Source organism: Cryptotermes secundus, unplaced genomic scaffold (assembly GCF_002891405.2).
Source record: "Cryptotermes secundus unplaced genomic scaffold, Csec_1.0 scaffold307, whole genome shotgun sequence".
Taxonomy (NCBI): Eukaryota; Metazoa; Arthropoda; class Insecta; order Blattodea; family Kalotermitidae; genus Cryptotermes; species Cryptotermes secundus.
This window is the reverse complement of record NW_019738353.1, coordinates 500,174-525,156: the sequence shown is the minus strand read 5'-3', so window position 1 is coordinate 525,156 and position 24,983 is coordinate 500,174. Positions and strand designations below refer to the sequence as shown.

General features: G+C 42.2%; 1 protein-coding gene across 5 annotated transcripts in view; it reads left to right on the top strand.

Annotated features, from left to right (window-relative positions):
• LOC111870776 (tumor necrosis factor alpha-induced protein 8-like protein) overlaps positions 1 to 24,616 on the top strand; it is a 30,196-nt gene extending 5,580 nt beyond the window's left edge. For 2 of the 5 annotated variants that reach the window (XM_023863301.2, XM_023863303.2), the window contains exons 2-5: positions 14,454 to 15,021; positions 16,351 to 16,424; positions 18,077 to 18,228; positions 22,350 to 24,616. In XM_023863301.2, coding sequence (XP_023719069.1) covers positions 16,415 to 16,424; positions 18,077 to 18,228; positions 22,350 to 22,763 — 576 coding nt within the window. In that variant the 5' untranslated portion in view covers positions 14,454 to 15,021; positions 16,351 to 16,414 and the 3' untranslated portion in view covers positions 22,764 to 24,616. Of the gene's footprint in view, positions 1 to 14,015; positions 14,142 to 14,165; positions 14,253 to 14,453; positions 15,101 to 16,350; positions 16,425 to 18,076; positions 18,229 to 22,349 lie in introns of those variants that run through there. The other 3 variants (XM_023863302.2, XM_023863304.2, XM_023863305.2) reach the window with 3 other exon arrangements.
• The last annotated feature ends 367 nt before the right edge of the window (positions 24,617 to 24,983 follow it).

The following is a 24,983-nucleotide window of genomic DNA, read 5'->3' as shown; positions in this document are numbered from 1 at the left end:
AATCTGACCACCTGAAGTACTGTTGCCATCTGAAGAAGAACGGAGCAGTTTCATTTATTTCAGCCAAAGAACGATTCAGGTCTGAAAAGTACAGGTGGGTTTGATTTATTATTTTTTTATTGCTAGTGGGGTAGTACCAAGTCTCTTGTACTGCGGCCACTTCTGGCCTATTGTACCAGCTCCAGATGATAGGTGAGGGTGATTATGGAGCAATTGGTGGAATGAAGATTGGCAGGGGAAACCGAAGTACTCGGAGAAAACCTGCCACAGCGCCACTTTGTCCACCACAAATCCCACTTGATCGAACCCGGTAGAAACTCGTTATATAAAGGAACCTGACTTCATTCACCCTCCCCCACTTGCCAGTGGATTGACCGGCAAGTCCCTTAGGGATGCTTACACAAGATATGCGAGAAGTCAAGACTATGGATGAACTAATTTTTAGTGAATGCATCCTGTTATGTATCATATATTATTTCTTACTAAAAACCGTCACAACACAACAATCAATAATACCTGCAAGTAGCTCTAGGAGATACTTTTGCTACATGTTTCGGCCTTGAAAAGACCATCATCAGGCAAATACATTAAACTTTTCTTTATTGAATTGCATGTCAAATATAGGATACAGTACTGAACTTCCAAGCGTATACAATGCTATGAAATGATATGAGTGAACATAAGATATAAATTACAATAAAAGTTGAAGTCTTAAAATAACCAGTTACATAGTCAAAAGTACAGTTAATCTAGTAATCAGTTGTAATCTATCTCTCCATGAAATCGGACATTTACGGAGTCGCCCCTCAAATAGTATCAAATATTAAATAATAACATACAACATAACAACGAGCCTCCGAACACATCAGCCATTGTGTATATAATATATCGGTATAAGCATTACATGTATCACGATTACAACTGCCAACTTCCAAGTACCATCGCATATACAACTTTTAACTGTACTTTTGACTGTGTAACTGGTGACTGTGAAGAACTGAACATACCGAGTGACAGGGAAGTACCCAGGTGCGTCTGCATTTACGACAGTCCCTGTTAGACTCCCGATTGCAGATACTAATGCCATGTGGAGCCCAAACTGAACTACATCACTAGAAACGTTTTCAGTACACCCTTTGAAACCAGAAGTTCATATAAATAAGATTTAAACGTTCAGTTCCTACCCCACAGAAGACTCTGCATCCACATTACAAAGATCGACTGGTTAAGGCTGTTTAAGAAAATAATCACAGTTTAGTGTGGGAATCAGATGAAGCATATAAATACACTCTGTTGGCAAACTGCAAAGCAGCTGGTACATGTAGGTTGGCAGTGCATGGCCCTGTATAAGGTACGATGCTGAGACAAGTGACAGAGACATTTTAGTTTCTGGGCAGTGACAGCCGCACATCCTCTCTCTTCTATGCTTGCTTGGCGTGCTCTTTGACCAAGGAGATAGGGACAGGACTGCGAGATCCCGGAGTCTTCATAGTCGCTGTGGTGGGCGTTTCAGCTGTGGAGCGCTGTGCATAGAATCAGGATAGTCCGGTAGAGATTTGTGTCCAAGCTGTTCGGGTTTCTCATACTACTTACATGATAGTCTCACCTCACGCCCAAAATAACTCATGAGAAGAACCAATCTCCTGCATTCCTCTCACTACAATTTGAGTACTTGATATCACAAGTAGCAAGAAACTTTAGTATGTATGCATAATGAAGTCGGGAAAACAGTACAGTTTGAGAGGCTGCAGTCTTGGCTTTACTGATGCCAGCGATTTATGAAGTACGCTGTTGAGATGAGTTCAGGTGGCATGATATACATACCAAGTTTCATAACGATCGGGTCAGGCATTCAAACGTTGTTATGGGGGAAACACATGCAGACACACGCAGCAAGGTGACCCCACAAGCTTAGATATGTATTTTTTTTTTCAAAATAAGGGAAATAGGCTAAAAATGAGACTCTCATCCATATTCCAGAATGCAAGGAGGGAGAACACTGGATTTCGCTTTTCAATAACAGGTTTCGCATCGCACGTTGTTAGGGTGACGGTGTAGAACCTATTATTGATTGAAGCCTGCCCCCTTTCTCAGTAACGTGACGAGTGTGTGCCCCAGGTGAGGGCTCACGCTGCCCGCAGTGTCTCATGGCGACATACTCCAGTGCCATGAGTGTAACTGGCCTAATGACTTTTGTAACGAAATATAACAGACAGGCTGTATGTGATGTGCGTGTTTGTTTGTTTCTGCCCACCCTAGTAATGTTTGAGGCACATACTGTACCTATCACAAGTAATATCAGTAGGGCCCAGATTTCTATGACATGCCATATTTTTTTCCTAGGGTTTATTCCTTTTTTTTTAATGTAATTGTATACGTTTATAGTCTTTCTTATTGAAACTGTATCGTTTTTATTGTGCATATAAATGCATATTTTAGAGTTTTATTGGTTTTAAGCATATTTTGACATAATTTTGAAATAAGGTAATTTTCGTCGTTTTAGAATCAATTCTTTGATATAATTAAAATTTTGGCTCCGTAATATTTTGTACGACAAAATAAATTTCAGACTGGACTGTTGCTTCAATGTGGCATAGAGTTCAAGTGCATGAAGTTCGTATTAAAAACAATATTTTTGACTGGACTGTACTTGAAGTTACAAAGGCGAAAATGTCATCATTTTTATTCTGAAACTCTAGTAAAAGTTGTAATTAAAATTGTGAAATTATAGTCCACATTTAACATTTAAGGTCATATTTTACACTTTTTAGGTCACATTTGACGTAATTTTGGGTCAAACTGCATGCATATATTTATGATTTGTAGGGCATAAAAATCCGGGCCCTAAATATCAGTATGCCATTCGTGCTAATTTCTGAGGTGAATCGACACTCTTTTTATGCAGATATAGAAACCAACGTGTTTAATTAAGCAACACACCGTGACGACGTATGCACGAATGGAGGTGTAACTCCACGCATTCTTAACCTCGGCAGTGAATGGAGATGAGTGGTCATTGTTGCATCCCAGTCACTGTGCCTCCGTGGAAAGAGCCCCGGTATCAATTTGATAGGCCAGGTGGTCTTCAGAGACGGTCAGAATGCGGTGAGAAGTCTCTGCAACCGCCGGGAATCGAATACCGGTCGTCGACACAGCACCCTAGCCACTGCACTGACTCAGCTGCCGTGGCTACGCTTCATGCTATTTGGTCCTGAAATTTACTGTGGTAAACGAACTTCAAAAGTATAAAATCGCCACTTTGGACCACTGTGTTTAACCGGTAAATGCATGAGTGGAAACTGTACGGGCCTTGTGGTGAATCAGAACTTCGCATGGTCGCCATGTTGTTATTTTACATTCTGCAGTTACCGTAAGAAACGTTGCGCGCGCGGCATGGTTATCACATGAGTACACTTTTGCTGACTTCAGTGAGAAGAGAAGGTCAAAAACAGTCGATGGAACAATAAGAAGTATGACGTACTTATTCCTACATTACGCGGGAATCTGCCCGCTGTCATCATTTAAAATATTTGTTTCGCTCCTCCTCCTCCTCCTCCCCCCCCCCATTGCCAACAAACGGAAGGGCAATGAGAGCGGTACGTTTTATCGCACATCACTCAACGGATGTATGCTGACCACAAGATAACCAGATTTCACTTTAAGTACATGTAAGTCCGGTGCATTAAAACCGCAATCAACTCTTGTTTAATCAGGAAGCCCTAACCATCCAGACTGCGCATGAGCAGTTTAATCTGACGGGTAGGAAAATCGGTTCGACACTTCGAAACCGACCCGATTGTAAATGTAATGTAATTGGTTTTTAGATCAAAATAACGTTAAACACTTTGACTGTGTTGTTTTGTCCTTTTTTTTTTCCCACGTAGGTGTGCTAATTATTACGTTGAAATTTCTCAGTGTAACCCAGAAAATGGAAGGCATAAATTGATTGACAGATATGTGGACCGTGAGATGATAGGCCCGCCAGCCAGAATAGTTGTCCATCCCTGGCCTGACCTAACTCAGAAGAGTACTTACTTACTTACTCACTTACTCATGGAACTGACCCGCCAATTCTACAGCTACTCAAGAATTTCCCAGCATTTTATGGAACCCGAAGATTCATTACCGTGTTCACAAGAGCCCTCCACTGGTTCCTATCCTGAGCCAGATCAATCCAATCCATAACATCCCATCCTATCTCTCTAAGATCCATTTTAATATTGTCCAGCCACCTACGCCTTGGTCTTCCCTGTGGTCTCTTTCTTTCTGGCTTTCCCACCAATATCCTATACGCATTCCGCTTCTCCCCCTTTCGTGCTACATGACCTGCCCACCTCATCCTCCTTGACTTGATCGTTCTAATTATACTTGGAGAAGAGTACTACAAGTTATGAAGCTCCTCATTATGCAGTTTTCTTCAACTACCTGTCACTTCATCTCTCTTCGGTCCAAATATTCTCCTCAACACCCTGTTCTAAAACACCCTCAGTCTATGTTCCTCCCATAATGTCAGAGACCCAGTTTCACACGCATACAGAACCACAGGCAAAAATATAGTTTTTTTTATTATTATTATTTTTGGACAGCGGACGAGAAGATAAAAGGTTCTGGACTGAATGGTAGCAAGCCTTACCCGAGTTCAGTCGCCTCATATTTTCCTCCTGTATCAGGTTTCGATCTGTTATCGTTGTTCCCAAATATTTGAACTGTGCCACATTTTCAAAACGTCTGTTTCCTATCTTTACGAGTATGTCATGATTTTGCCCTGCATTTTGGTGACGAGACAACAACATATACTTAGTTTTCTCTGTGTTTACATGTGTGTACATGGATTAATTTTATAAGGCTTTCTTATGTCGAAATATTGTAAGAATCAAACAGAGTGGCAGGACGGGACTGTCGTTCGAAAGCAAGGAGGGATGTTGGTTTGTGCCGACCATATCCGCACCCAGCTGATAGGGCTCTGAAGGGTTACCTACCGCAGTCCCCGCTTTCCGGCAGCATAAAATAGCACAGAACGTGCGTTGTTGTCATTAGAAAGTTACTAGAGGCCAATTTCAGCATGCGGTGGGAAGCAGAAATACTAACACCACAAATGAAAATAACTGAAATATATATTCCTGTATCCAGAATACCCTAGGGCGAGCAGTAACATGGTCTGAAAAAAATGACCGTACAATGTGAAATAAACCATAAAGACAGAAAAGTACAACCGAAACTTTCATATACAGGAAAAAAATGTAAAATAAACAGAAGGTTGAAGAAAAATATAAACGGGACAGTCAANATGTGAAATAAACCATAAAGACAGAAAAGTACAACCGAAACTTTCACATAAAAACAGGAAAAAAAATGCAAAATAAACAGAAGGTTGAAGACAAGTATAAACGGGAAAGTCAGCACAACAAATTACTGAAACACGAAACGAACTACATACTACAGTATGAACAGTCTTTCATCGGCGCCAATAAACGAGCGTTGAGACCGTAGTATCTAGTTCGGCTCGTGTTTCAATAATTTGTTGTGCTGACTGTCCCATTGATATTTTTTATATTTTTCTTGAATGACACACAACAGGATGCAAAGCGTGAAGGACAGATTTCGCTTAAGTTATCCGTGGGCCGCGCCATAGCTCAAGCGGTTAGTCGCTGGCTTTCCACCGCGGCGGCCCGGCTTCGATCCCGGGGTCTAGTCAAGTGGGATTTATGGTGGACAAAGTGGCGCTGGAGCAGGGTTTCCCCTGCCAATCTTCATTCCACCAATTGTTCCACAATCAACCTCACCTATCATCTGCGGCTGGTACAATAGGCCAGAAGTGGCCGCAGTACAAGGGACTTAGTCGCACCCCACTAGCAATAAAGAAAATCTAATTCGGCTCGTGTTTCAATAATTTGTTGTGTTGACTGTCCCGTTTATATTTTCTTGAATGACACACAACAGAATGTAAAGCATGAAGAACAGATTTCGCGTAAGGTATCCGTACATCAACACTTGCCGCTTGTGCTGTTTACACAAACCTTTGAGTAGATGAGTAATTTTTAGGCAGTAGGAATTCATCAACAGAGTAGAATGAGTTGTATATGAGTTATAATTTTTTTTCTCGCAATAACAAGGAACCATATGTGTGTGTGTATATTACCGGTATACAGCGTATCACTTTGAGAATAAGGGCTGAAATGGGAGCCACAGAATTTCGTAAAAGTCTGTGACGGTTACATTGAAATCCTCTCGGTCAGTCAGACGTAGTAATATCGAGTTCGTGACCAACGCTCCGGGGACTGCCCCTCTTTCCGTCAGAGCTTCAAATCATGTATAGTATGCCCCAGGGGTTGCTGATACGCGCGGGATCGTCACTGCAGTTGGACCCTGTCTCTGAAGTCTGCTCTCTGCTCGCGCAGTGTGTGCTGCCTTCAGTGGCTAGCTAATCTGTTTTGCGTTTATACGCTTGGCAATACATCCGCGCCGTTTCAAATGTTGCTCACTATACAGAGTGTTTCACGACTTTAGGGCATAACTGCAGGAGGTGATTTCCTAGGTCTTTGTGATCAAAAAAAAGTTCATATAAACATGTGTCCGATTTTTGACGGTTACGGAGTTATGACCGTTTTTTCATTCCCGTATACGCCCTCGTGTAAACCGCGTCTGTCAGCTGGCGGGTCTCTATTTTTAGCCAGCTACAGACAGAGCGTTCTCGTTATCTCGACACTTGAGAGGTACCTAAGGCGTGGTGGGTTATGTCCGACGCGGTTCACAACCGGGCGGTGGCATTTTCGAAAATCAGCTGTAAGCACTAATAAATTCAAATTAAAGGTAAATTCACGAAGTTAACTTTACATTCATACTTCAAACGTATCATGTATTATGCTGGTTTATTATTTTGTTCCGTTTATTGTCGGTAATCGTTACCTTCTGTTCTGGGTTTAAAACGGTCATAAACCCGTAACCGTCCAAAATCGGACACATGTTTATATGAACTTTTTTTATCACAACGACCTAGGAAATCGCCTCCTGCAGTAATACCCTAAAGTCGTGAAACACCCTGTATTTAAAACATAATTTCAAACCAAAATAAGCTTCAGATTCACGTATGTGTGTTTAATTTGTTCTTCTTCTTTCCGATTTACTTAACATAAAGTCGTACTGGTATGACACAGTAAGGAGTTTGTCTTTAATGAAAATTCTAGGGTGGGGGGGCAACATTGCCTTAAAGCGGTCCAAAAGCCCGGAATCTCGAGACTGTGACTTGCCATCCCTGCCGTTCGGAATGCCTTTACTAATACGTCATTCGTGCCGTTTGACATCGTCACTTGACCCCTGACGTTAGGCGTGTCAAAGATGCATCCTTTCAGATTTCCATTGGCGTGGGGGAATCTGTCTAGCTACGGGCACATGGCATTCAGAGGGCCGCCCTCGCGACATGACATGAATGATACCAGGCGACAGACTTAAAGTTTCGAGTTCTGTGCATACAGGAATCGGCCGCTTATGTACCCAAATTCCAGACAACGCCTTCAAGTTATCAGAATAACGTTGCCCGTTGTAAACGTCAGATCTGTGTTGGGAACATAGTGCATTAGGAGGATGTAATGTCTTTTGCACGGTGAGTCGGATATTTTTTTTCTTAAACTGTGGGTCCCGACTTTCGGAGAAACGTACCGCTTCAATCTTCAGGGTCGAAGTGTAAGACGAGATGCTTGCTTATTCTTTATGAAATTCGTAGTCGTCCTGGAGTCACGGTATGTTTTTCAAAGCCTATAAAGGTTCGGCCACACACAGCGCTACGCTACGTACGCTATGTTCCCTATGTTAGCTGCGTCGCAGAGTGTACACAGCGTACGTAGCGTAGCGCTGTGTGTGGCCGAACCTTAAATGAGTCATGACCTCAGTGATCGGGCTGTGTTAACGCCGATGATATTCCAGAACATTATGTGGGAGCCCGCAGTAATTCGTATGAACACGTTGTGCTTGTTAGCGAAATCGAGTGATTTTCCGTTAGATTTTAGGTTCCCACAGAGGTGACCGAGGAAATACTGTATTCTGAGATTTGACATCATGTAGTCCGATAAAGGCTTTCCAGCGATTCGGCGGAACATGCTTGTCTCCACGGTCGAAGCAGTGTCGCCGAAGTTCTGCGGGACTGTGTCACGTTGCATCCCAGGAGACTTTCTTTACTCTTCAGAGATGCGCTGCGTTGAAATCTGGAGGAGGGGAAGAGGATAACTTAATGGGTTCTTTCTTATATGCTCAGAGATTCGCCTGAAATATTGTCACGAACCACGGAATGTCTATAGACGGGGTCTTGGATTGGATATTGGATTTATTGACCACTTATGCACACCACTCGAACTACAGTCACAGAGACAACTTTGCCTTTACGAAAGTCTCAGAGAAAATTTATCACATTTCGTACCCATTCACTTTTCCCCGCAACTATTACGGCTTTCAAACAGAAATTAATAAACATGCCGAAATTGGTGTCTGAGGTTCTCACGGCAGTAACTGTGAGGGGTACCGACCATCTTCTGAGCTGTAACGCCATGTAGTCTGATGGAAGTTTACCGACGTTTCGGATGAAGTACTGCTTCCATCTTCAGGTCCGAAGAGTAAGCCAGGCAAGCAACAAGCTGACTGCTCGTTTCTCCGAAACGTTGATAAACCTCTCCTGCAATGGACGACATATACCAGGAGATAGTACTGTTCATTTCCTGACATGTTTTAAAGTGCTGTATTTTAGCGTACGCATTTAAACCAGTTCTGCTCTCCTTAACCTTGATACCGCTGCCTGTTTTGAAAGCCGCAGCTCACAGAGTGAGATGTACTGGAATAGACCGCTCACTTAATATCTAGCCAGCGTGCGACCGTATTTTGTAAGCCCACTGTTTTGCATTGCGCTTGCGGGACATGCCCGGTATTAACATGCTGTTACAAAGCTCGGTACAGAGCTAACGGACACTAAGTGAATAGTGAATTTCAGAGGACATGTAACAGAGCGGTTGTGTAGCCTGATTCAGTTAGAGCTTGCCTGCACGGACTGAGTAAAAACACGAAGAGCATCAGGATAGACGCTGTCTCGTTCAAGAATCGAAACACTGTACAGTCTCTTACGTAGACCATGTAAGAAATGTTGGCAAGATTTACATTTGTGCTTTGAGCCACTTTTCTTAACCAGTTTTGTTTCAGCAACACAGATGGCACTAGTTACATGGGATAGAATGAAACACGCCGGCAACGCTTGGCGTAGAAACCCAATACGGTACCAAATTTAATAAAAATTCGTTAATTAGTTTCGGGACGGACGGCCAAATGGATACGATCTTCCCCTGAATTTGTTTTAAAGAACTTTCGCTGAATTTGCAGAAGGTTAAGTGAGTCGTACAAGAAATGCTGTCGATGTAGTTCTGTCATGAATGCCACGTTGCAATTGCAGCAGAGTGGAGACGAGACGAATGGGCTTGCCATCACTTAGACCTCAGTGTCACAATTTGCATACCGGATTTCAGGAAATTTCGTGCACGGATTGGGAAGCTGTGACTGGAACGCGTCAGTGTTGGGTAGAATGAAAATCATACTTGGCTGCTCCTGCCGTGCTACCCGGTGGGAGGTGTACTGTGTTTTCCATTTCAGGTCCGCCGCTGCGAGCTGTAGGAGCAAACTACACGTTTCTAGCCCAAGCATTAAGCATTTTAGGACGTTTTAATTTCTCTTGTAACCACTGATTATTTTATGGGAGACAGTCGCGATTTTGCATGGGCGGTATGCTCAGGATAAAACACAGTTTCGGGAAATCTGAATCACTAGTTTCTGAACAGTCCGTGTTGCGCCGGCGCGATATGCTCTTCACGTGACGTAGCCCCGATCTTGCCACTTTCTTTCTGTCATGGTTTAATTGTCTCATTCAGAGTTCGTGAAGCTGTTTATCATTTCCCATCACACCTGCGGGCCACCTCGGTGTCGAAAGTATTGTAACGTGTTTACGTTACTGAGACGCCGTAGAGATGGTTAATNTGTAGTCGGCTGGCTGTTACTTTATAACTCGGAATGTCTTCGGCGGTAGCCACACTGGAACTCGAACTGATCGATACGCACTGTGCATCCACTTATATAGCTGCAGTGCTTGCCTGTGGCGTAATGAGTGCCACGTCACAGTAGGACGTTGATTACGGTTACGTTAGCGTTGCGCGTTACGTCACCGCGTGACGTCACCGCGGAGGGGAGTGGCGGGGAGCGCTACGTTACCGTGGAGAGGAGGGTGGAGGGGGGTTCTCAGTCGCGCAACATGTTACAGTATGAACGTTGAACCCAAGACCAGCAAATAATATATTTCATAGTTGTGATTTTAATTGTGACACGATCCGGCTCTGTCGTTTCTTGTTTTCAGCTCGGGAGAAGTGGGGCTTGCCAAGAGTTTTTGTAATTTTTAACGTCTAGCGTTTTAGTGGACTTGAATGTGTAACAACATGCACGTCAGTTATTTTTATATGGTACCGATTCAGAGTGTCTGAATACAGGGTGTCGCGTAATAAGCCCCAACAGAGTGGCAGTGATCGTTCAGCGTTTACAGTAGTAACGTACGAAAAAAATTATCATTTAACGTGTATAACTGAAGAAGGATTTCTCTAACGCCCAGGACCTAACAGTATTGCATGGGCAAGTCGACTGTTTCGCGCATGTGCAGGGAGGCAAAGATGGGAATAGAAAATGGGCACTCAGAAGTTGTTTCTTTCAGCCAGAAAATACTCAGACGTCAGGAGCGACAAATCTAGACGACACAGCTGCCTTCGAATACAACTTGCTGCTAGGAAATAAAACTGTCGTATAAATATTCGGGTTCCTCCGTGACTCACGGCCCTCACAGCCGTCATACAGTATGATCATTAGTCCCGTGGTTCTCGGAACCAAGAATCACTGTGCTGGCGAGGGCCAGTAGCAGTTTAGCAGTCAGCCAGGTTCCTTCACTGTGAGATTACTTAAGCATCTTTAGCTTCTTATCCCCTCCCCCTTGACGGATGACCATATGGAGCGAGGTGATCTCGATGCGGTGCAGTTTAACTTTTGTGCGAACAGTGCGCCACGTCAGGTGATTGCCGAACATGTTTTATCTGTATGAAACCGGGGTCAATGGTCAATCAGAACCACGTGGTTATAATTATCTGCGTATGACGTCAGGCGTGTTGCCTGGTGTCACTCACGAAGAAGTGATCACTCATACATATCGAAGTTGCTTTTCAAATAGATTTAACAATCACTTAAAGGAGGGCACTGTAATTATTATGAACAGTGCTAGCAAAAAGTGAAACTTAAGTTACGACAGACGTTCAGTCGGTCAGTTTGTCTTGGTGTCAAGCCCCATCTTGGGGGCCCAAGATCAAATTTTTATTACTATCACACAGGTTGGGGTTTGTTGTGGGGCGCCATCTCTGACGAGACTATGTTTACAATTGCTTCTGGTCCTCACCAGCACAGCCATTCTCGGTTCCGAGTCCCGCTAGACTCATGACCATATTCCCCAAGCACTGGGTTCCCATTTCTTCGCCTACTACGACTCGCAGGGCTACGGTGGAGGTATTTGAACCCGCCTCCACACGGGCTAGTGCGAGCCACTAGTCGGTTACAAGAAATGAAGTGCGTAACAGCTCGAACAGAGAACAAAATATCAATGAGTGGCAGCAGCAGGGAGGAATTTATATCTGCCCCACCGAAACAGAATCTCAGTTGCGACGACTGTTCACTTTGAAGAAAAATACGAAATAGTACGAACCCGAACAACTGGCCCATGAAAGTGGGCATCGTCAGGTAGTAAGATTTCCCCACATGAACTTGTGTGGACTCGAGTGAAACGGGAAATCGCGCTGAAAGAACGAAACACTTCTGTATTTCAGACGTGGAAAGACCGGTCATCCAAGAACGTGAAAAGGTGACACAGGTTGACGCGTATGCATCACACTGTGAGACGACGAATAGGGGCCGCGACATAGCTCAAGTGGTTAGTCGTTGGCTTCCCACCGCGGCGGCCCGGGTTCGATCCCGGGGTCTGGTCAAGTGGGATTTGTGGTGGACAAAGTGGCGCTGGGGCAGGTTTTCTCCGAGTACTTCGGTTCCCCCCCTTCCCCAATCTTCATTCCTCCAAATTCTCCATCATCATAATCACCCGGGGCAGGCTACAATAGGCCAATCAGTGAGACGCGTACGCGAAAGAACTAGCACGTGACAACAGCGGTTCGTCAGGAACTTGGTCATGCAAAAAGAAACAAGAGAATTACGTTTGAGAAAAAGAAGTGTTTGAGAGGTAAGTCGGGAGAAAGGATGAAAGTAAAACCGGAAGCACGGGGAAAACGACAAACAGAAGCGGTGCCTCGTGTTGGCCAGCTGGAACAGTTTCTTATTAATAGTGATGTCGCTCAAGCAGAAACTCAAACTTGCTACGGTGTTTATCCTCCATGCCGTGAAAGAGGAAACGAGCGAGCCTACCAACTGGACCTCGTGCCCAGAGACTGAAGTCGATATCTTGTGGCTATGCCTGTTTCTGTTCTGTACTCTCTTCATTTTTTAATATTTCGTCCACATCCGACAGTTATGACTTCTTTTCAGATATTCTTAAAGCAGCGTTCATGTTGAGAAGCTAATAATATTAGTCATTCATCTGGTCAGTAACTGCCCCTCCTTTTTTGGGCCCCGAAGGTTCGTTACCGTCTTCTCTGGTCCCTATCCTGCGGCAAATGAAACCGGACCGTATAATCGCATACTGTTTGTTATGATCCATTTTAATATCATTCTCCCCTCTACGGCTAAACCTGTCAATCGCTTTCTTTCGTGTAGGGCCTCTGAATAAACTTATGTGTGTATTTCTCATCTCCCGTGCGTGCTACGTGCTCCTCCCGTCTCGTCCCCCCCCCTACATTCACATGAAATTTCGTGATGACTGCAAATTATGAAGTGGTCATTATGTGCTTGTGGGACATGCGGTAGTATAGTTGGTTGAGGTTCTGTGCTACAAGCCGGAAGGTCGCGAGTTCGTTTCCCGATGTGGTCACTGAATTTTTCAATTCACCTAATCCTTCCAGCCGCACTATGGCCCTGAGGTCTACTCAACCTCTGACAGAAATGAGTACCAGGACTCTTCCTGGGCGTAAAGGGCGGCCTGCCGGCGCGTAAGGCTGACAACCTCACCGCCGTCTGTGAGGCGATTGTCTGGAAAATGTGAGAGCCTCCACGGCCTGTTATAGCGATGGCTTTACCTTACCATTATGCGCATGTGATAACAACAGTGTTATTAATGTGAAATTAGTAATGATAACATTTTGGAACAGGTGTGATAATGTGGAATATTCGACGGTACAGAAGGAAAGGTTGTCTCTGCACCATTGGCGCTACAGCCCTCATTTGGGCCAAGGACTACCTCCATGAATCTCTCCGTTTCACTTCGGTTTTTCTAGATCTTACACATTCGGTAGGACTCCTTGGGCGGGTGATCAGCTCGTCGCAAGGCCTCTACCGTTTGGGAAGTTTAAATTATGCTAATTCGAAAGGCCGCCGTTTGGCAATTCTCTTGCCTCAGCCACTGCAGTTCTCATGTCCCCAACATGCCTTTCACTTTATTTGCCCACCTCGAGTCTCAGGATTTCAACAGTACTTAAACGGGTTTTCAGAAGATTCAGTTACGCAACGGTTTTGTTTACGGAGAACTCGTGAGACATCCTTCATTATAATCCGACAGTCGTAATAAATGCGACCGTATACGTGGGGCAATCCTGCCAGTTTCTTAAAATTGAATTAAGTTATTTAAATGTCCGCCATATTTCCCAAACAATGGATGACGTGTTGCGCAAGTCTTCCCGCTACTACTGGCACCAATGTGTGGCAGGATTACGTAAATGTTTATCTTCCGCCATGGTGAGTCATATTTTGTAATGCATGTCATCCGAGGACGCGTCATTTCCACTGTATCTGTGTGATTAAGAACCACCAAGATAATTAATTAAGCTTAATTCTTGCTTTTTGCTGCCACCAACCATGACGTGTGAAACAGTCGTTTTTGTCGTGACAGGCGCAATGTGTTGGATAGCTGAGCAAGACATGATATATATTTTGTGATATCAGTTAAAGTCTTCACGACGTCGACAATTCATACTGTGATGTTCTCAGTTATGTAACTATAATAATAATTATTATTATTTATATCGCACACAAGACCCGTCAGGATTTTTTAATATCTGTGATTAATTGTAGGCTTATATCCTAAGGCAAGGGCGAAGGTAAGTAATTACGTGTCTGGAGTTCTGCAAACGAGCTGGGGCGTTCCGAAACTATAGTTATATTAAGAAAAAAATGTATATTGTCCACCTCCTGTGCTTCTGCGCGTTAGTCTTGACTTTATGATTCACCTGACCACAGATTTAAGCGCTTCAAACACGTAGACTGCTGTCTCATAATTAGCAATGTTGCCACTGTTCCAGAGCAACTCGCGAAGCGCTGGGCGAAGTGTGACCAACAGTACCTCGCGCTGGAACTCGCGAAGCAGTGGGGAAAGTGTGACCAACGGCACCTCGCGCTGGAACTCGCGAAGCAGTGGGGAAGTGTGACCAACAGCACCCCGCGCTGGAACTCGTAAAGCAGTGGGGAAATGTGACCAACAGCACCTCGCGCTGGAACTGCGAAGCACTGGGGGAAGTGTGACCAACAGCACCTCGCGCTGGAACTCGCGAAGCACCGGGGGAAGTGTGACCAACAGCACCTCGCGCTGGAACTCGTGAAGCAGAGGGGAAGTGTGACCAACAGCACCCCGCACTGGAACTCACGAAGCGCTGGGGGAAGTGTGACCAACAGCACCTCGCGCTGGAACTCGCGAAGCACTGGGGGAAGTGGGACCAACAGCACCTCGCGCTGGAACTCGCGAAGCAGAGAGAAAGTGTGACCAACATCACCCCGCACTGGCGACCACGGGGTTTGCTGCGTGTAGCCGCTCGGCGCTACTCGAAGTCGAGAGCTGGTTCATCTATCATTGGTTCGCCAGGGACTGTCCCTGTAAGTTTATCTGTACAGACTTGTGTCCAAACTAAGAATTCTTCACATTAGATTGGTATTGTAACCCAACCCGGATCAGGTAAGGAGAGTGAAAGATGCCAGTGCAGTTTTCTCGAGACGCCTCTAAAGAGAGGATTTCCCGAAACGTGGGTTTGGGATGAAACAGAAATGTTCGTAGAAGCGTGATTTGAAATATGTGTCTATAGATGAAGTCCCCCTGCGCCTAATTAAGCACAGCGTTATGAAGACTTCTGTGAGAATGAAACCCCTCCGAACGCGGGCTCCTAAGACATTACAAGATGGCGACATTTACAGAATGAACTGTCGGTTCCCAGGGTGGTTGAATGAGTTGACAGTATTCTGCAGTCAACAGACGACATGGTGTTGATTCTGCTGTTGAGTCTTCGCCTCGTGTGGATATGGGCAGTGTTTGCCGACGTTTCGGAGACATGGAATTTAATTAAATAATTTTCCTGGGGAGTAAAGAGCGGCCGGCGCGTAAGGCTGACAACCTTACCGCCATCTTTGAGCCTATTGTCTAGATAATGTGGGACCCTCAACATCTCACAATCCTATGGGCCTTCACAGCCTGTTACAGGAATAGCTTTACCTTTTCGGAGACATACTGCCTCATCTTCAGGTTCGAAGTATGTGAGGTGGGTGAGTGTGAACGTGTATGTATAGGACGGGTTCCCTATCCAGGCCAACAGGGGTGGGTAGTGGACAACAAAATGTTATCTGACGGCCGTCTTAGGGCCTTGGAGTACGCCACAAAGCTGTAGACAACANTATCTGCACACTTAGGCAGTAGAGAGGGTGCCACAAACACACTCGTCTGACAGTCCCGTACCAGAGCGAGAGCACCTGCATGCTGGGATTCTAACAGGGTCGCAGGGTAAGGCATGCAAGAAACCAGCCGCTTGCACCTTGCTGCTTTCATGCTTTGCCTACCAACCTTCGACCCTAAGCACTGAGGGAATACGTGCTTCCGGAACGTCCGTGGGCTTTACTGAACCACACGGCGTTACATCCCAGAAGGAAACGCGATGATGTTGGTTTTCTGTGTCGAAGTGAGTCGAGTCGGGTGAGTGACCCTGAAAGCGGAGCCAGCATGTACCTCGAAACGTCGGCAACCCTGCAGGAGCAGGGTCGACGTCATCAGTATGCCACCCCTAAATCAACATCTGACGAACGTTGCCTTGCTATGTGGTTCTGCTGTCCCATGGATTCCCATTTCCGTGCCATGAATTGGTGCTCTGCACATCTGTCCTGTTCTTCTGTTTGTTATTGTTTATTTTGCCCATTCTTTTGCTTTTATTTTTTGTATAGGCACTTGAGGGCTAAATGCTTCTACCTTTGACTGCGGAAGAAAAGTATCGCCATATTCGGACTAATGGTTGATGGTAAGTTTATTATTATTATTATTATTATTATTATTATTATTGCGATCACCTCTGTGGTCTAATGGTCAGAGTTCCTGGCTACAGATCCAGAGGTCCGGGTTAGATTCCCGGCGCTACTAGATTTTTTCNGGATTTAAGTCCAGGCATCACCACAAATAGAATATATTAGTTTTGAACTTGATTTTGGCCTACTGCGTGTGCCCACAAACATCCAAAGATTCGTCTGAATTGATTCATCTTTTCCCCTCTCCAGTAAACTACTTACATTATCAATCCGTTTAACTTGAAAACCCGAAGTATGTTACAAAGTATATTCAGACTCTCACTGATCAGAAATTTGAGTCTCCTGAAGGCACAACATGTGCCATCATGGGCTCTTTTTGGATTGAAATCACACAACGAGATTAGAAGCTGGATTGTATAGAATGACGAATTATTAATTCGAAAGGAACTGTAAGGATGTGGTTGTGGCCTAATTTGTGGTATCCCTCCGTTCTCCAGGTGATAATGAGGAAGTTTACAAATGATGTCAGTTACGATAACTAGTCTCTGGGCCTATATTTCAACCAGAGACCTACAGAGTATGAAGCAGGCATGCTGCAGACTATTTTGCAACTTTTTTTAATTAGTATCTTGTAAGCTGTGTGGCATATGTTAGGTTATTATATTTTGTTTAGAGTATGTTAAGCAGCACATATTAAATGGTAAGCTTCCCAGAGCTATAGAATTTGCAGTTAACGATATCTTATCCAGTTGCTACAGTTTGCACACTGATAACCAACCCAAATTCTTTTTCCTTTTACTTCTTGACAACTACAAGATAAATGTTTCCTTCAGTCTGCTCTTGAATAATGAAGCAAATTTCTTTCCTGTCTTGTCTTCAAGTAAATTGGCATTTGATGTTTTATGTGCTAATAAGATATTTATGCTTGCTTCCAAAGTGAGTTGGGTTATTCCCTGTCTCTTGAATTGCCACAAAATATATCAATATGGTATTTCTTTAATCAGAGGTCATTTTTGTTGATAATTGGAGATTATCTTTTATGTTTAATGTTTTTNGCTGTGTGGCATATGTTAGGTTATTATATTTTGTTTAGAGTATGTTAAGCAGCACATATTAAATGGTAAGCTTCCCAGAGCTGTAGAATTTGCAGTTAACGATATCTTATCCAGTTGCTACAGTTTGCACACTGATAACCAACCCAAATTCTTTTTCCTTTTATTTTCATTTATTTACAAGTCACCAAACAAAAACAAAAAATGCAGAGAGGTGACATGTGACTGTGTGTGTCCATTATGTTACAAACTGGCGTTTCCTTCTGTTCCTTGCTGGCTAGACAGTTGAGGGCTCACAGAAAATCTGCAATGTGGAGAAATGTCACGTTACCATTTACAATTGCTGTGTCTAATCCGTCATGTTCCAATTACCACATTAGTTATGGGTGTTTCGGGAAGAGGAAAACAGTTGTAAAACTATGCTAGAAACTTTTGATTTGACTTCATTCGTTTTCTTCACGATCTCCAGAACATGTACACCAGTGGTTCAGCACAGTGTGATATATATGTCTGCAGTATGTGAAGATCAAAGTCCATGAATAATCAAAAATTGTGTAATATTCATTTTGCAATTTACTTGTGATTACTCTCCACAGTTATGTCTGAAGGGTTCAAAGCCGGGGATATTGGGCTGAGAGCCCAGAAGAAGATCCTGAGCCGTATGGCCAACAAGAATGTCGCCAAGGTGTTTATTGATGACACTGCAGCCAGTCTCTTGGATAATGTCTACAAGCTTGCCAAAGTTTATGTGAGTGTTTTCTTCCAGATGATCACATAAAAATATGGAAAAGAATTGTCTCTGTTAGTGAATGACTTGGGAGCACGCAGAATATGCTGCCACCCTATCTCTTATTCATTTAGATCATTGTTTCTTGGCCATCAGTATATGTACCCTTAGAGGTGTATGAGAGAAGTCTGGGGGTGTCTGAATTTGTTTTGTATATTTTTTTGCACAGTGATAAATACAATACAGTTCTGTATTTCAGCATCCGGTTGCAAAAAGTAAACAAACACGACATACTAATAATACTAATGATAATCATAATAATAATAATAATAATAATAAATAGAAAACAACATTAATAAAGAATTTATAAATTACAGATAACTAACGTGAGGAACAAGCTGCCGGGGAAAACATTTTAATATATTTTACGGGAGTGACGACACCCTGAGTGAAACAACAAATTATAAAAGAATTTTATCTCGTTTTAATTAAAGGAGGACTGCAGCTTGCGGTTTTTTAAAATGAATTGGAACAGCGAAACACTGTAGCAGTTTTAACAAGGTCTTGATTGAATATCTGTAATAAAACACTTGAAAATGGCCCTTTGAGGCCAAAACGTGTAGTGTCAAAGAGTATGTTGAAGTGTAAAACAAGTGTTGCAATTTAGACAGATATATAGACAAATGGATGCTAATGTAAATACAGTACAGTTTATTGCCTGTAGGTCATTTCTTCCAAACAGTGAGCTACAATTAAGTTGTAGAGACAGATACTGTATGTAGCAGTGGTAGAAAAATTGTTTGAAAAATGTAAGTGCTTAGGGTACTTCAGAAACGGTTTTTTTAATGGGGAGTAACTTTGTAAAAGTTGAGAAACGCTGATGCAGATAAGTGGTTTGGTCTCTCTTCCAGTTGTGTGGCTGAGATATACTGAAATAACTAATGTTATTTATTTCCAGAAAGTAAGCTCTTTTGGAACACTATGTAAAATGTTCAACTGAGTGGGAATGGGTGAAGTAAAACCAGTTTCTGTGCGGAGAAAGGGAAAAGATAGGGATAATTTCACAAAAATAGAATCCAGTTTCATATTTGGGGGGGATTGTGTGTTGTGACTTTTGATGGAAGGAGTTTGGAGGATATTAAATTAATAGTACTCTTATATATCAGTCAGACAAAATTTGATTAAATTCATGTGTATCCCACAGCATATGAAGCTTCTCTGCAAAATTGCCACTGCTCACTCTAGCAACTAATGTAATTAATACTAATAATCTTATTATCTGATAGACTGTGATTAAAAAAACAAGCAAGTGAACCAAAAAGAAATGTATATGGGACATAACAAGCTATAATTGTCTCCACATTTTGAACTGCAGGTCTGTGCAAAATTCCGTTCTTCTTGGACGTTTTTCTTAGAGGATATTACTGACATTAATTGAAAGTAGAAACAATATGGTAAAGATATTCCTGATCTGCTCTGGAGTATGTGATTCAGTCATTTAGTTGATGAGTAAGTGTTACATAGTCTTCTTTTATACTGGAAATGTTTGTGATAGTTATTCTTTCAACTGATGAGGATGGTCAGTATTCCATTGGAAGGTTCTCAGGGGCATTAAGTGTAGTATATTTTGGTTTTCGGAGGTTCTTCAGTCAGTTTAATCATTCACTTGGCCGGTAAGCTGATTATAGGGGTTGGGCAGAAATCCTGTGACCTTTGGCTCTGCATGGGAAAGGAGGGTCTTAGTCCAGAGGGATGGGACTCTAGCTAAGGTTGAGGGCTCTTAAAAGAGTCTTAGCAGGAACACTCAGGACACAGAATGAAACCTGTAGAGGTATACTAGAAGTCGCCTATCCATGTCGACACTCATCAGTACTCAAGTTGATTATAGTCAGTTCAAAGTGTACAAGTATTTGTGAACATCAGTGCATTAAACATTTCAAATGAAGATGGTGTCTATAGAGGACCTGCTCATTAGGTATACTAATGTCTGTGAAATGTTAATGTAAATTTTATATACAGTAAAACCTACCTTAAACAGAATCTCAAGGGTCCAGAACATTTTTCCACTGAAGCCAGGTTTCCGTTTAATCAAGGTATACCATAATAATTAAACCAAGACATGCACATATTTGAGACAAAATAAAACACTATACTCATTAATTTATTCACATTATAATCATTTAACATTTGCAAACATTACACTGAACATAAAAAACTGCAGTAACAGAGTACCAAAACTCAAGCAGAATTTTTTGCACGCAGTTTACTCTCTTGGCTGCCTGACTTTCCACAAACACTTTATCTTGAGAAATTAAGAGTAAGCATGTCTGAATCATTCTGTTGTACAGCAAATTGCTGCAGTTCCTTTAACTTTTGACGGCATCTTGATAAGTCTTCACTCTACACTTTTCTTCTTCTATCACAATGTCATTTTCCTCTTCTTCCTTCATTAAAAATTATCTGATGTCTTTTGCAAAAACTCTCCAACCATCCATCAGATGCTTTGAATTCAGTCTCCCCCAGTTTTCCAGCGACCATTTTAGCATATTCCTTTACCATAGGGCCCGACATGCAGTGATTTTTCGCCGACACTGACAAACCACTCCGACACTATTTCATTAACATCTTCATTTTCAGTTTTCTTAAGTTCTCTTTCTATTTTTCCATTAGCACAATTTTCCCACCACTTCAAAATTTCAGTTTTCTTCTTTAGAATCTCATACATTTGTGTTTTACCAACGTTAAACATCTTCATGATCTGCTTAACAGACAATTTGTCTCACTCATTCGCATGAATCACTTTTACTCTTTTGTTAAGATCAAGCACAACTCTCGTCTTTGTAGTCATGATGAAAACTGCTAGGCCAAAGTAAAAATGTCTGAGAAACAGATGTCACAGTGATAAAATCAGGTGATCACAGACAGTCCTGAACCTATGTCTCATTCACCAAATACTCATCTCATTGTTGCATGCATAGCATTGTTTATAATGTGCCTCCCATTGCAGCATCTTGCATAAAAATGCCTGTAGAGTTTTTCTGCATCAGTCAGTTGATTAAAGAAGGGTGACAGAATTAGTGTCAGTCAATCAGTTTCATTCAGAATTTACTATTTTCTGAAAAAATCCATGGGACAGTTATCCTCCATGCACTTACTGCACACCAGTTCCCAGCCTTCAGATCCTGCTTTGAAACTTTATGAACATGATCCGGTATTTGTATTCTGGTTGTTATCTAGCCATTTTCATCAGGATAAAGAGTTCTGGGTCAAAAAGTCCCTCGAGTACTACATTCGAAACTACTTGATAGATGAAATCGTTTTGCAGTCTGGAGGCAGAAATGTATGTACAACCATAGTTTTGTAAGGCTATAACTTTGGCAGTTTTGTAACAACATGAGCTGTACTTTCTGAAAACCCACACTGATGAGCCAAGAAGCATAGTAACTTTTTGTTCTTCCTTCTAATCAAGTGCGAACATCATAAAGTTCTTTGTTCATCCTATGGCTTTCTAAGATTTTTTTCCCTCAGCTTCGATCTTGTAAAATGTAGTTGAGTTACAGTATTGTGAATTGTTGTTTTCTATGGCACCGTGATATTTGGATACTGTCACGTGTATGGGGATATGGGTGATGATAATAATGAGCGACTAGGATGACTAAGCAACAGTTTGATGGCTGACAATGGACAGACTTGAGTGAACAGATTTCTAGTCAGCCATTCTACAGATAGATTGGATTACATGTACTTCTAAGTAGTATCATTTCTTCTACATCAGGACCAGTGTAATTCTTTTTCTATACATAATCATTCTCTGCAGTTGATAAAGTATCATTAAATAACCTAACTGCTGGTCCAACACAGATTATATAGTAAACCTATAGTTCTGCAGGAGGATGCTTATGAATAATGAATTGGAAAGAGAAGGGAAATGAGTTTTGGCCTATTGGAAGGTATTATTTCTTTGGAGTGACTTAGAAAAATCATGAAAATCATCAGTCAGGTTAAGGAGCCTCTGAATCGTTAATGATAATGTTGCAAGCTGTATGTACTGTCACCCCTCTACTGTAATGTAATTACCACACCAAGTGCAGAGAGTTTAGTTACCTGTCTGTACTTGTTATGCACCATGTTGTGTATTGCAGACTGGAAATAAGAAAGAGGCTGAGAAACTGGTGAAGAATATCATCAAGGTAGTGATCAAATTGGGCGTGTTGTACCGGAATGGGCAGTTCTCAAGAGATGAACTGAAGCAAGCAGAACGTTTCAAAGGACGCTTCCATTCAGCAGCTATGGCAGTTGTCAGTTTCTATGAAGTGGACTTCAGCTACGACCGCCACTATCTGTTGACTGCACTCAATGAGTCACGGGCAGCAATGCGACAGCTTGTCCAGCAACATCTCACAGACAAGTCACTTGCAAGAATTGATTCTGTGTTTGGTTTCTTTGCAGATCCAAATTTCTTGGATGCAGTATTTAGGAAAGATTCTGAATACAGAGAATATCTGGGAAGAATTGTGGCAGACATGAATCGTGCTATGGATGAAGGTGGAATGTGAATGTGGTGGCTACTTAATGTTTCATTAAGAACTCACGTGTTTGTGACATGCCACTCGCACATTGCGAATAGTTTTGTACAATCCATGCTGAATTCACCTTTCCATCAAGCTGTCTTTGTGGGAAGATAGCAATGGTAGTTATAAATAATAATCACTTCAAAAAACATGCTATTTTCTTGAAATACAGGCTAAACAAGATTTATTTACCTGTGTATATTGGTCATTTGAAGTGAACTGTTCATTCTGATCAGTTATTCCACTGTAATAATAAGTTCAATTGAACTGATGGACTGCCCTCAGTACGATAAAGTAGATAAATTACCTCTTAACTGAATTCAGAAATTCAAGGAAATGAGACTGTTAAAGAGTTAACTTATCTTTAACTAATGGAATGTAGTATATCTAACATGACATGATGGATATGATCCCAGGAGCCAAAACATCTGCTGCTATCTCCCTGTACAATTTAAAACTGTTAATTCCTTTTCCATCAATTTTAAGTACAGTTAAACAAAAAGACAGCAACTTTCTAGGGTTTATCTGGGCCATAAGAAGGTTATCTCCTTTCAGATTTGCATTATACTCCTCAAGAAACACTTTAGTCTAAAAGATCATTATGTTTGTTTGTTTTTTAATAGATGTACATGACCCATTCATGTTAAGAAATAGTGAGATTACTATCTCATTTATCCAAGGTGAGATGTGTGTTGTATTTTGTATACGTTTTGTACTCATTATAGAAAAGCTTGATCTCTGCAATGTAAAAAACAATATTTAGTAAAATATACAGTTCTTAAAACTTTAGTACCATGGAGGCAGTTAGTAGTCATCAACTCCTCAGGCAGATTTTTAAATTACCACTGCACTACCCTCTCAAGCAGTATTTAAATTTCTATTTATCATCCTCTTCACTTTCTCTCAATAGTTTCCAAAATATGTAAACTAGCCAACAGAGTAATTACATTTTTGTTGAAAGTTAATGGCAATACACGTTTCATAACACATTCTATTTTCCTTATTAGATGGTCTATATTTCCTGCCTTCGTGTAACAATTCTTAGATAAAACAGATGGCAGTGAGGCCTATAGATTACTTTGAAACTCATGTAGTTTCAATAGCTCTTAACACAGAGCAGCTGTAAAGACAGACAGTGCACCCATACACATGCAATTTCTGTGGTTGCATGGTAGTGAATATATACAGGTATGGGGAACCAGCTTGAGGGATTAACATTTAACGAGAATCTCTTCTTTCCCATCCTTCATTCATTTTTCCAATGTCCAAAAAATCTTGCAAATTCTTTGTCTGTGATGAGTCTGTTTCTTACTCATGTATACCCAAAATTATTGGAAGAAAATGTATTGAAGGACAAATGAAGGATGGTTGAAGTGTCAGTTTAGGTGAAAACACTATTGAAAAATGTTTATGTTTAACTTAACCTTTATGGGTCCACTCAGAAATATCTAACATATTGTACCGTGTTAGGCGTGTCACGCTACAAATAAGTTCACGCCGTTATTTGGTATAGCGAATTTATTCCGTTCGCTCACCTTACACACACTTTACAATCATTACCACTTGCAGTGTTACAAATACTGCTTACAATAACTTGGCCGATACTGGACCCTCTTCTCTGGCGGTTATTCTAGGACTCTACTCCGAAGGCTTGATAACGGCTGACTTCTTGGATGGCTCGATAAGGACTTTCTTCTAAGATGGCTATTCCGAGACTGACTTCTCCGACGGATATTCCAGGACTGTTGTGCGAATGCATTCCCCCCCCTATATAACCTAGGTCGCTGTTATGCAACGAACCCTTTGTTATAACCATGGAGACTCCTGTTAGAACTACAATGGAGCGATTGTTGTTTCCTATGCAACGGTCTGTTCTAGCGTTTCCATAGAAGTGACTCTTCTGGATTCCAGACACGTTACATTGCTCCCTTCTAAAGGTTGTTCGTCCCCAAACAGCCTAAAGGTTCTCCCTCGGTTTTGATTCCGCGGCATTTTGTTGACAGCGTCTGCATTCGGTCTTGGTGTCTGCTGGCATCTTTGTGCACCGTTCATTCTAACCGTATCCGCCCCTTTCTTCAGTGGTGCTCGCCCCGAGCACTCCCGTGGTCCAAAATTTGTTGGTCGCCTTACACACAATCATTCTTCGCTTTCATTCGTCCCACATTCGTACTCTCTGGGGAGGCCGGTACTTCTATTACCGGTTCC